Source organism: Euphorbia lathyris, chromosome 9 (genome assembly GCF_963576675.1).
Source record: "Euphorbia lathyris chromosome 9, ddEupLath1.1, whole genome shotgun sequence".
Taxonomy (NCBI): domain Eukaryota; kingdom Viridiplantae; phylum Streptophyta; class Magnoliopsida; order Malpighiales; family Euphorbiaceae; genus Euphorbia; species Euphorbia lathyris.
Window position 1 is genome coordinate 19,716,813 of NC_088918.1, and position 12,312 is coordinate 19,729,124.

The 12,312-nt window shown below is 33.6% G+C and overlaps 1 protein-coding gene across 2 annotated transcripts; it reads right to left on the reverse strand.

Moving 5' to 3' along the window:
- Positions 1-403: 403 nt before the first annotated feature.
- LOC136205644 (uncharacterized) lies at positions 404-7,202 on the reverse strand. Of its 2 annotated transcripts, none has more exons than XM_065996327.1 (8): positions 6,866-7,202; positions 4,949-6,650; positions 4,630-4,746; positions 3,216-3,874; positions 2,285-2,325; positions 1,100-1,311; positions 824-976; positions 404-733 (listed from the first exon to the last, which is right to left on the reverse strand). In XM_065996327.1, the coding sequence occupies exons 2-5, from the start codon at positions 6,632-6,634 to the stop codon at positions 2,313-2,315; spliced, it is 2,475 nt and encodes an 824-aa protein (XP_065852399.1). In that variant the 5' UTR covers positions 6,635-6,650; positions 6,866-7,202; the 3' UTR covers positions 404-733; positions 824-976; positions 1,100-1,311; positions 2,285-2,312. The 2 variants fall into 2 exon arrangements, with proteins under 2 accessions (XP_065852399.1, XP_065852398.1); XM_065996326.1 differs by having other exon boundaries at positions 2,248-2,325; positions 6,866-7,201.
- Positions 7,203-12,312: the final 5,110 nt, after the last annotated feature.

Below are 12,312 nucleotides of genomic sequence, written 5' to 3' on the forward strand. Positions count from 1 at the left end.
ATGTTTTTGTAGTCCAAATCTAGCTTTGAGAAATTTTATATTGGTACGTAAAAATTGGTTCACGTATATATTCAGAAAAAAAAAAAAAATTCATAAGTTCGATTCAGCCAAAATAAATAAAAATATTAAGCATGCAAGTGTAAAATTGGCCCCCCAATGGACAAATCTTGTATTCGCCACTAGACCTAATTGCAATTTTTTTGACCAATCGCAATTTTTTTGACCAATCTTGTATTCGCCACTAGACCTAATTGCAATTGTTCTTGAAAAAGCAGTCTATTACTAATCAAAACAACTCTATAAGCACATAATGGTCCTCAAACACAATGAACTTTTCAATTTTAGTCCATTATCAGAAAAAACAACCATATAAGAAATTTTTCAAGGTTTTATGTTTTCTAAACACAACAAACAAACATGACTTAATTATTTACATGGAACCAAATATACATGGATGAATATCGAGTTAAAAACAAAAGTTATAGACCAAATACCTTCTATGATGCACCCCAAAAATTGCAAACGTGTGATATTTCTAATTTGAGGAATGCTAGTTCATAGCACCAAATACACATGGACTAATGTCAAGTTAAAAACAAAAGTTATAGACCAAAGTTACCTTCTTCATAGTTCCAACGTGTCACACACGCGCACCACCCCCACCCCCAATCACAATCAACCGGTTGAACCCATTAACCCTGACCCAGTTGTCAATATGGTTCGACTTCCGATCCTGTTTTTAAAACATTGATCTTAGGCTTTAAGAACAAATTTTAGGTTTGGGCTTAAAATTATATAAACATGGAATTATAAGACACCAAACCTGCATATCTCGCCACATTGAATATCAAGGAAGTGATAGTATTCTCTTCATTGGAAACACTTCTGACCAGTCTGTGTATGGAAGAGTGCGTCCTTCACTTCCCCAATTCATATGGAATATTGCACCTTTCACTTTCCCAATTCATTTTGATGCCTACATAATTAAAAACAAGTTTTACACGTAAATTCATAATGTATGTCTGTTAGGTTTTGAGCTAAAATGATTGGAACATGGACAAACACACACAAAGTTGGCAATTTTTCTTAGAAATTTTACCTTCTTTTTCATGTTCCCTGTTTTGCTGAGATTTTGAAACAGCAACTATCTCAACATCTCCTTAATTCTGGACAGTTGAAAACATCACTCTCTCCATCAGACATGCTAATCTTAATCTTCCTCACAAAACCACACAGTTGACTTTTTAGATAATATTTCATATCTTATCTGAGCCGAACAAATTCACCTGCTTGTATATGTTTTCTTTCCACCTGCAAAAGAACTATCAGGAATCACTTGTGTGACAGAACATTTCTCTTAATTATACTCCCTCTGTCCTACAAAGATAGGCACAAAAATGATTTCACGCTGAACAAGATAACATTAAATATTGTTGACATTTTCCTAATATACCCTCAATCAATGAAATGTTTTAATGAATCAGGAAAGCCTGCTGTGTGTTTTCCTGATTCGGCAGTTACAACTTACAAGGAGAAGTCAACAATATACAGAGTCCTAAGTGAGAAATAAAGTGTTGCACTTTCGTGGATGAAGGTGCTACATGTAGGGTATTGGTACGTCAAATTTGTGAAAGAATTTCAAAAGATCCAGAAAAAAAATAAGTTTAGAGGATATGAAGAGCTTTAAAAACATATGAGTAAGCAAAATGATAAAAAGGAAGAATTCACATTGTGCAACATAGGAATAAGAAACTCTCTATCAGATAGTTATATCCAATATTCCACATTTATTGGCACATAAGAAATCCAAATAAAGCTAAATTAATTGGTGCACATTTATATTTTTTTATCAATGAAAAGAAAGATGATCTCCAAAACTTCCGCTTTGTTTCAAATTAGGTTCCATGCTTTCTCCAAATGCAAAAGCATATATATAATATATGTGTATGTCTGTGAGTTAGAAAAGGTAAATGGAAAGACAAAGCAACTCTTTTCCTTGGCCATCTTAAGACTGCATCAACAAATCCAATCCTAGAAACTGAAAACAAATTGCAAACGACCACTATATATCATATTAATAATAGACGCCACTAGATAATATAGACACCGATGAGAAAATGAAGTTCCGACATTTATGGAGTTGTAACATCTAGATAAATATGAACACTTGATGCTCCCTTTCAATTGCACACCAAACAAATGGAAAACCTCAATCTTCATATCATAGTAAAGATAAAAATTGATTACTCTTTAAATGGGTTGAGGTATTGAACAGAATATGCACCAGTAATCTTGATAACGTTTTCAGAGTCTCATTTCTTCAACCTGAAAAAGAATAAAAGAATCTTAACTGTAATACCAAGTATGTTCTTTTCGAAGATATGAAAAGGATTCAATCAATTAGAGTTAGAACAAGAAAAATAATTTTATCTTTCATTTTTATAAATATTATCAAGTTTTTTAATGTTTTTAGCTTTGATAGATAAATTTAACAAAAATATTTGGACATATAAAGTAGATAAAAAAGGACAAAATATTTTTTGAGGTCTGGTAAATTTGCTTATGTCTACAGATATCTCCTACTAAAAAGGGCGGCCCGGTGCATTACGCGTCCTCGCTAAGCGAGGGTCCGGGGAGGGGTCCCATCACAAGGGTGTACTGGGGGCAAGCCTTCCCTTGCCAATTTTTTTGGCAAGAGGCCGCTCCTAAGACTCGTACCCGAGTCTTAGAAGAGAATAGCAATGTAAAATCACTTGGGGTCATTCATGTAATAAATAAATAAATAAATCTTGCCAACATCTAGAATGCTCCATTCAAACATATAAAAGGGCGGCCCGGTGCACTACGCGTTCCCGCTAGGCGAGGGTCCGGGGAGGGGTCCCACCACAAGGGTGTATTGGGGACAAGCCTTCCCCTGCCAATTTTTTTTTTTTTTTGGCAAGAGACCGCTCCTAAGACTCGAACCCGTGACCTCTCGGTCACACGACAACAACGTTTACCGTTGCGCCAAGGCTCGCCCTCAGAATGCTCCATTCAAACATATTTAAAAAAAAAAATTAGTAAAAGTTTTACAATCATATAGTTCAAAATGTCATGAATTAAATAAATATTGCAAAAGTTATATACTAAAAAAGCCATGCACTTAGTATCATCCACAGCAAGTGGAATAACATTGTATCATTAATGTCGTAGGAAGTATAGATATGAGAGTTTACCACTCCATAGTAGCATTAAGATCTCTTCCTGATGAATATGATCTCCCATTTATTTGTATTCCGTCAAGCTTTGGCGTATACAATGATCCATAAGAGAAAGATTCCATCTTATTGCATTGATTAAGCTTCAAAGATTCTAACAAAGGCAATTCAATTGCGCAAATCCCACCATAGAAAATCCTAAGACTTGACATATATTGAAGTTCCAAAGCCCTTAATTGATGAAATATAATTTTATCCGTAGAACAATTTCTCTTGTTCTCATTTAGAACAATTTCTTCCATCTTCTCACAACGACTAATCTGTACTTCTTGTAATTGAACCAAAAGGTTGGCTACTCCAGGTGAGAAAAGATATAAGTTGTGACAATCTACTAAAACCAGAAGTTGTAAGTTCCAAAAAGCTGTGGTTTCTGAAGGAACCTGAAACCATATATGTACCAAATTTCGTAGACCAAACAACTCTAGCTCTTTCAATGAATTAAGCACCCCAATAGCTCCATGCTTATCCTTACACGAGAATATAACTTTTATTGCATCACAAAATGCTATTTTGAGTTTTTTCAAATTTTCTAATCTTTTCTTCACCAATAACTTGGATGAAAATGCACAATTCATCTCCATATGGCTAATTACATCTGTGTTCTTGATAAGTGAAACCTTCAAATCAAACAAGGCAAATGATAAATAAATTACTATTTGGCATCTATTATTATATCTATAAGTAAATGAATCTTAAGCAAGAAATTCCATAATTACCCCATATTAGATTTAAAAGAGTTCTCAATTTCTCCTATTAACTTCACAAACTGCCATTCGTATCGTTCATCTCTCTTAAATTCACGAATCTACTTTATAATATGGAAGAAAATAAATTAAAAATGCATTTTATACCTACATATAAGAATTAAGATAAAAAAAAATGTATTTAAGAAAAATATTCTTCTCACTGTTTATAGTTTTAACTGTGCTAATCCAATTCTTTATAAAATTATGTTCATGCAGCAATTTATAAGTTCTTTTTTCCTTGAATTGAAAATCATTTCTCTCTTTCTAGAAAAAAATTTTGAAAAGTGTAAAAAGTCTAACACAAAATATTCCATATAAGTATGAAAATTGCACAAATCAGACATGGTTCCATGATTACTTATTATAAGAAGCATAACGGAGATAAAACAACATCAGGCAACCAAAATTCTAAAATTATCAACCATTAGCTGCTGTTAGTGGTAGTGACAGGCCACGGAGAAAATATTAAAGGTAAAAATTAACACAGTGAAGGAGCTAAATTTTGAATCCAACATCTCAGGCTTCCTTTAGAATTTCCGCCTAATATTAATTTGACTTCAAAAACAAATTAACTAAAGCAATGCACGCATAATATAATTATAATAATCAAATAATTAACTGCATACCTGTTTATTTTGGGTAGATAATAGCAGCTTATTTTTCCATTTACTTATTGAGGTTGGTCGCGAATTGACACCAAATCTACTAATTTGTCCCTCCAAGTTCCTACCATTCGACACCACCTATGAGAGAGATACCGTTCGAGTAACATTAAAAAAATTAAAATATATACATATATGCCAATCCAAATATATTCTGCATATAAAAAAGGTATTTGTTTTATGGAATATTAACATTCAAGACTTATAGAGGCCTAATCTTTCTAGACCAAACTAACAATCTAAAATGAAAAAGAAAATACAACATAAGTATAAGTGCTTTTACCTCATTCATTGTCAAAGATTGCTTGGTGTCTTCATAAGCCCCAACTTTTGTACAATCCTTCTCTACTAGAAAACCAACCAGCTTTGGAAGCGAATACAAATATAATTCTTCAAGACAATAAAATCCGTTTAAGTAATCATCCACTTCCGTCTTGAAAATTCCCTCCATTTCATCACAATCAAGTATCTCTATGCTATGGAGATTTCTCAATTCACTAGCCATTGACATAGGAAACACATATTTCAATTTATGACAGAACCTTATGTTTATCTGTCTCAAGTTCTGAAACCATCCAATATGTGGTCCACGCCAAATTTCTTTCAAACTAGATAACATTGACAGATGGAGAGTCTTCAACTCCCAGAACAAACTAAAAGGAATACAATTTTCTCTAATATCAATTAAGTATTCTAGTTCATCACATTCAGTAATAATCATCTCATTCAACCATGGAAAATGATAGTCTTCCAGCTGGTGCACAAGATTCTTCAGATTTTTCACTCTTGTCAAACTCAAGTGCCCTGTTCGCCTCATCAAATTACATACACCGCTCTCTTTGATGTCACATGCATCACCTGCTAGTTGCAACATATTCATTGAACCTTTGTCAAATGGTCGATAGATAAGATTATTCGGCACAAGAATTTTAAATTGCCGAATGTTTTTGAAGGTCGGTGATGCTATAGGCAAAAGAGAAGCATTTGGTATGCAAATTTGTAATGCATTTAGCGAAAGAGATAGTATCTCACTAAGGCTTGCATTGATTCTCTCCTCATTTCCATAGTGATCTTCTCCCCCTGATTCGCATTCATCATAATCATTATATTCTTCTTTTTCCCTACATCCCCACCTTTTGAAGCTTGATGGCAGATATAACTCCTCTAGTTTTGACATTCTTGAAAATACACCTGGTGAAATGTATGCAAGGTTCATTTTTCTCACATCAAGCAACCTCAAATTTTCTAGTTGTCCCATCACTTCAGGAATACCTGCTGAACTCAAGGTAGAAATTGAAAGAAATTCCAGATTTATCAGACCTCCAATCACAGACATATATTTCAACTTAACTACTTTAAGATACAATGTCCGAAGATTCCTTAGCACATCAAGTGGATATGGAAGTGATGGCACATCCAAAGATAAAACCCGGAGCTCTTTCATTCCTTGAAAAAAGTCAGCTGGAAGGATTGTTGAATCTTCCCCATATCTAATTTGGAGCAGAGCAAGTTTTGGACAATTCAAATTAACAGGATACTCACTGATTCTTTTAAGCAGAAGTGAAAGTCCACGGCAAGATTCAAACTTAGTTGCAAACCTAGTTGTCTGCAGCAACTTTTCCATTATAGTCTCACGATCAAACATAAATTGATTTCTTAAGGCAATCAACCTTTTCGAATTACGTGTCCCAACCAGCATTTTGACATACTGATTCTCATACTCATCTTTCTCAACACGGAGCTCATTAATTCCATGACGGTAACGGATAATTTCAATGAGAAGAAGGACTCGTTGTCTCGCTCCAATCATATCTTGCACATCTTCAAACAACTTCAGGCCCATCCCAATTATAGCTAAATCTTCAATTGGTATGTTAGAGCCTTCAGGAAACATATTGCTACAAATCAAAAGACATAAGTCGACTTGAAGAGCTAAGCCACCATTCTCATCTATAATCTGTCTTGCCATTTGATGCTTAACAGACCTGTAAGTCGTCAATTATGCCATTTGCATTAACTATGGATTATTTGCTGCTACTGATAAATTTCTTATTTCATTCATTTAAATTTTAAAAAAAAAAAAAGAGAATCATAAATTTCTTATTTCATTTGCATTAACAATTTTCTTTTCGCGTGCATTATATAAATCAAATGCGAATCATTCACTGCCAAATACTCAATTTTAATTTTAAGAATTTACCTGGGATTTTGATGGACTTGTTTTTGTTCAGCTTCTGCTTCTAATACACTAGAGTGCTCAGCAAAGTTCAGCTTCCTCGGAAATGCGATTCGATGGCTTCATTTTGCAAAACTAGATCGTGTAACAGTAGCAAAGCACAAGAGCATCAAAAAAAACCAGATGTGAACAGAAGATTGCACAGAAGAGACGAATAACGCGGCTGTAGTTAGGTATCTTTAGAGCAACGGCGATAAACGTTTGAAAGACTGGAACGCCGACGATGTACCTTTGGACGGTGATGGATGGGTCGAGAGGCGATGTACTGGTTGAGAATGATTAAAAACTTCTTGGTTAAATTCAACTTGGTCAATTATATATGGAAAAAAAAAAAAGTATTGAGTTGATAAGATTATCAAATTCAATCTTTATTTAACTTTTATGTCAGAGTTTGGATAACACTAGATTTTGAATGGACATTTTCATTTACTGTAAATAAATAAATAAAAGAGTAAATTTCAAATAAAACTGCTATAGTTTTACTAATTTTCAGATAAAAGATTGTGGTTTACTTTTTTGTCAAAATGAGGGTTGAGGTTTCGCACTTGGATTAATGCTATTAAAACTATCTTTAACGATCTGAAAATGAAAATTTTCAAGAATTAAAGTTGTTCAATATCATATTTTTTTATGGAACTACATTTTCGATTTTCAAAAATCATCTTTTTTAGAACTTTCTCTCTAAACATTAACTTTCTCTCTTTTTACCAAACATTATCTAAACAATCTCAAAATAAAAAATTGAAGAATTAAAGTTGTTTAGAATATTAATAGTTCTTAAAATATGTCATTTTTGAAATCGTCAAGGGTGATTTTAATAGTATCAATCGAAAAAGTCCTTATTTTGCTAAAGTTGAAAACTTCAATCCTCGTTTTGACAAAAAAGTAAACCACAATCCTTTTTTTGAAAATTAGTGAAACCAGAAGGGTTTTATTTAAAATTTACTCTAAATAAAATAACTTTCTTGATTAGGAGGAGAAAGTAAAAAGTAAAAAACAGAAACAAAATATCAAATTCACTATTTTCTCCTTCTCTCATCTCTCTTTAATTGGAAAATTACCAAAATAAATACTACTTCATAGAATGAGTTTTTCTTCGCAGTTTCCACAAACTGCAAAGTAAAATCATGTACTGAAGTGGTATTTACTTTCACAAACTTCGCAGTTTGTGAAAAATGCGAAGTGATATATTACATTAAAATCATAACATTATCAAAATCATAACAACAAGATTGCAACAATAATTAAAAGATTAAAATTATAGCATTATCAAAATTTACAACAAGATTGCAATAATAATTCAAACATTAAACTCTAAACCTCAGTGATGGATGAAGTGTGCTTCCAGAATAGAATGATTAGCAAAATGTTCTGAAAGCACGCTTTCTCCCTAGTGTACTTCAGAACATTTGCTAAGAAGTTCAGAAGCAAAAGGAACTAGAACATTTGGTTTTCACCATCTTCATCACATCCCAATCAACCCCTCTTTGTGATTGATGTCTTTGTATTCAATCTAAACGGATACTTGAATTTGATGTCTTGGTCTCCACCATCTTCATCACATCTCAATCACCCCTCATTGTGATTGATGCCTTTGTATTCAAGCTAAACGGATCAATATGATTGATGCATTTGTATCCAACCTTCACAAAAATTAAGTCATTTTAGGGAAATAATGAAAGAAATGCTTCGCAGAAAGCGAATATGCGAAGTCTGCGAAGAGAAATACACTTGAAAATGATGATTCTGCTTCGTAGGAAGCGAATATGCAAAGTCTGTGAAAAGAAAAACAAGCTAAAAATGATGATTTTGCTTCGCATGCTTCGATAAAAATATAAAGCAAAATCATTCTGTGAAGTTATTTTCTGGAGAAAATACTACTTTAGATAATGATTTTGCTTCGCAGGCTTCACAAAATGTGAAGCAAACTCGTCCTGTAACCCATTTTCTAGAAAGAGAGAAAGATGAAATAGGAGAAATAGAGTAGATACTTACCTTATTTCTGTCTTTTTCCATTGAAATCGATAATAAACATTTGATAAATACAGAAGAACATCGAATAACGATGCTTTTGATTCGCACAATAAGAAAGAAACAAAGAGACGAAGAAGAAACAGGAAGATGAAGAACTATGCCTTCACAAAAACAGCGAGACAATGAAAGAAAGAAGAGACATGATGATGAAAAAATGGATGTGATTCGCACAATATAAATGAAAGGGAAAGACGACACGATAGACGGGAAGGGGGAGATGAAACCGATAGAAAAGAATGGAGAAGATGAAAGGTTTGAGGTATTTTGAAAAAGTCACAAATATATAGTTTAGATATGTAATGACTTACGTAATTGGTCTAAATATGTAAATGGGTCTTCCATTTGACCCAGTTTTGTAATTTTTCCTCTTTAATTCATTCTCTCTCTAAACACACCCACTCGCCCTTTCTATTTTCTCTCTCTAAAAGTACGTAAAAACATAGTATGCACGGGTATACAATCCAATCCAAAATACATACATCAAAAAACATGTATACAATCCAATCCAAAATACATACATACATCCAATACCAAAAAACATGTAACCGAACCAGACATTGAACCGATGTGATAAAAGGTTCAGGGGTTAATGGGTTCAACCAATTGACTCGGATTGGTTGAACTGAATGACATTATTAACAAATTATATATATATATATTAAACATATATATAATAAAATTCTAATAAATTACATCCAAATATAAAAAATTACTTTGAATTTTTCTATTTACATGTTTGTATTTCTATCATAGTTTTTATGTCTAAGCATCATTCAAGAATGGTTTATTCACAACCTAATATTTCCTAATTTATTTTTTATTGGGAAAATTACAAAACTATGTCAAATGGGAGGTCTATTTACATATTTAACTCATTTACTCAACCTACTACATATCTAGACTGATTTTGTATGACTTTTCCATAATACCTCTAACCTTCTCACTTCCCCAAACGTGAACGGTCTCTCCCCTCTTCTCCTTGGTTGCGCGAAACGGTTGGCAGCTCCTTCATTAATGATTCCAAGACTTTTGATCTTCCTATCTTCCTTTAAATTGCACGAAATATGCACCATTTCTCCAAATCACAATGTGTTTCTCTTCTTCCTCTCTTCATCTCTTGATTTTGCAACTTCCTAATCCTAGAAAACGAAGTCATGGTTCTTCATCTTCCATTTCCTTCTCGTTTGAAGAAATGGTGATTCTACGTTATTTTCATCGTTTTTCCCAGTTTATCATATTGGTTTCGTCGAAAAATATAAGTATATCTGCGTTTTTCCCATAAACCCACTTAGCATGTGCGATTTTCGTGAGGTCTGTGGGGAGAAATTTATCGATTACGCGAAGCTTGTGAGGTAATTCAATAAATTTCTCTTGCAGACTCCGTGAAATCATCGTTTCACGAAGTCAGAGCATCGCATTCCTCCTCGCAGACGTCGCGAAATCATTGTTTCGCTAAGTAAAATCATCATCTTCCTTGCACATTTATGTTCGTATACTTAGAGAATCATCGTTTCGCGAAGCCAAATCTTCCTTTTTTCTGACTAACACGATTAAATTTTTCTAAAGGTAGTTGAATACATAATATTCATTCCTAGAAGCCGGCGTGTTAGGGTGCCATGAGAGACATCCATTCCAAAAGACCTGGACTTCTAATAATCGGTCGTGAATAAGAGCTTACACCGTGGGACACATCCATCCCTGTGGTGAATAAGAGCCTATGTATCATGAGACATCCATCCATCGGTGGTGAATAATAGTCTATGTATAATGAAATGATTTGTTAGGAGTTTATTGTGGCAATCTTATTCTGCACCGTAAGACACATCCATCCATCGGTATTGAATAGGAGTCTATGTATTATGAAGTGATTTGTTAGGAGTTTATTGTGGCAATCTTGTTATAAATTTTGATAATGTCTTCGAAGTCAGACGGGAGGGAGACAGACACGCGTAAATATTAAGGGTATTATAGAAAAGTCACACAAAATCAATCTAAATATGTAATAGGTCGAGTAAATGGGTTAAATATATAAATGAGCATCTCATTTTACCCATTTTTATAATTTACCCTTTTCTATATTGTAAAGCAACCTTAAAGAAAAATCAATGTATATAAGACAGAGTATTTGTGAATCACAACTACCAAGATCAATGTCTTTTTAACATTATACCCTCATATATATTCCCATTTTTCATTTTCTACCCACTTATCAAACACAAGACTAGCTGAAAAAATTCAATCCTTCAAACCCCTCAAATTCCACCGATTGACAATTAGAGGGTTTGATGGTAATTTTGAATTTTTTATAATCATTACACTGACAGTCTCTTGAACAGGTGCATTTAATCCTCACCTCTATTCATTAATTCAAACTCTCTTCCAAAAGGGAATAAAAAGGTGTTTCTACATTTTTCCACACAAAATGCTACTAACTTATTGATTTATCATATGTTGCCGGAGATGGTTTCTACGTCGCCGGAGATGATTTTTCTTTGTCTGGTTCTACTTCATTTCCCTTCTGATGCTGCTCTAATAGCGTTTTTCTTCCATCTTGGTGGCGGTTGATATAGCCGTGTCTCCTTCTTTTCCGGTTGAAATTGTAAAACTTTTTTTTTAATATAAACCGGGGTGAACCCCTTCACCGGGTGGCTCCCGGTTCACCGGTTTCCCCCGGTTTATCTGGGGTCACTAGTAGTGACCCCAAAGCATCATAACCGGACCGAAAGCTGGGCTGGTTCACAGTCGAACTGGTTCAATCGGTCGGTCCGATCCAGTTTTAAAAACCATGCTAATAACACTACATCCAATAACAAAATAAATACATCAAATACAAAAAAAAAAAAAAACAATATATACAATCCAATACCAATACATACAAAATCATCAGAATAACAAAATCATAAAATTTTTATGATGGATATAGTTTTTTTTATGAAACATCTCTAACACAATATGATATCTATAGAAATCTCCATAATTTAGACGTAATTTTGTCTATAGCCTACTAGCAGATAAAAATTGACTGAAAATGCATACGAATAACCTATAGTCGTTAGATCCTGTCAACTGTTGTGGAGTATCCTCTAACCTATACCAAGTGATGGGTTTCATGATGTGTGAGTACTCCAAGAAAATGCCTTAGCAACGGCCTTGGTAAGGTTAGAGATGAGTTGGGCTACGAATTTAAGTTTCTCTTTACTGTCGTTAAGAATACAACTATCGTGCAGATGTATATGTATATTCGTCGTATCAAGTATTCCTAATATCCAGTGATTTCCTTTGACACAAATAGGCATGAATACAAATTTTACCTCCTTCCAAGGATGTATATACATTTCCCTATTTCCATTGATCGTTGTCAAAAAGTAGCCCATATT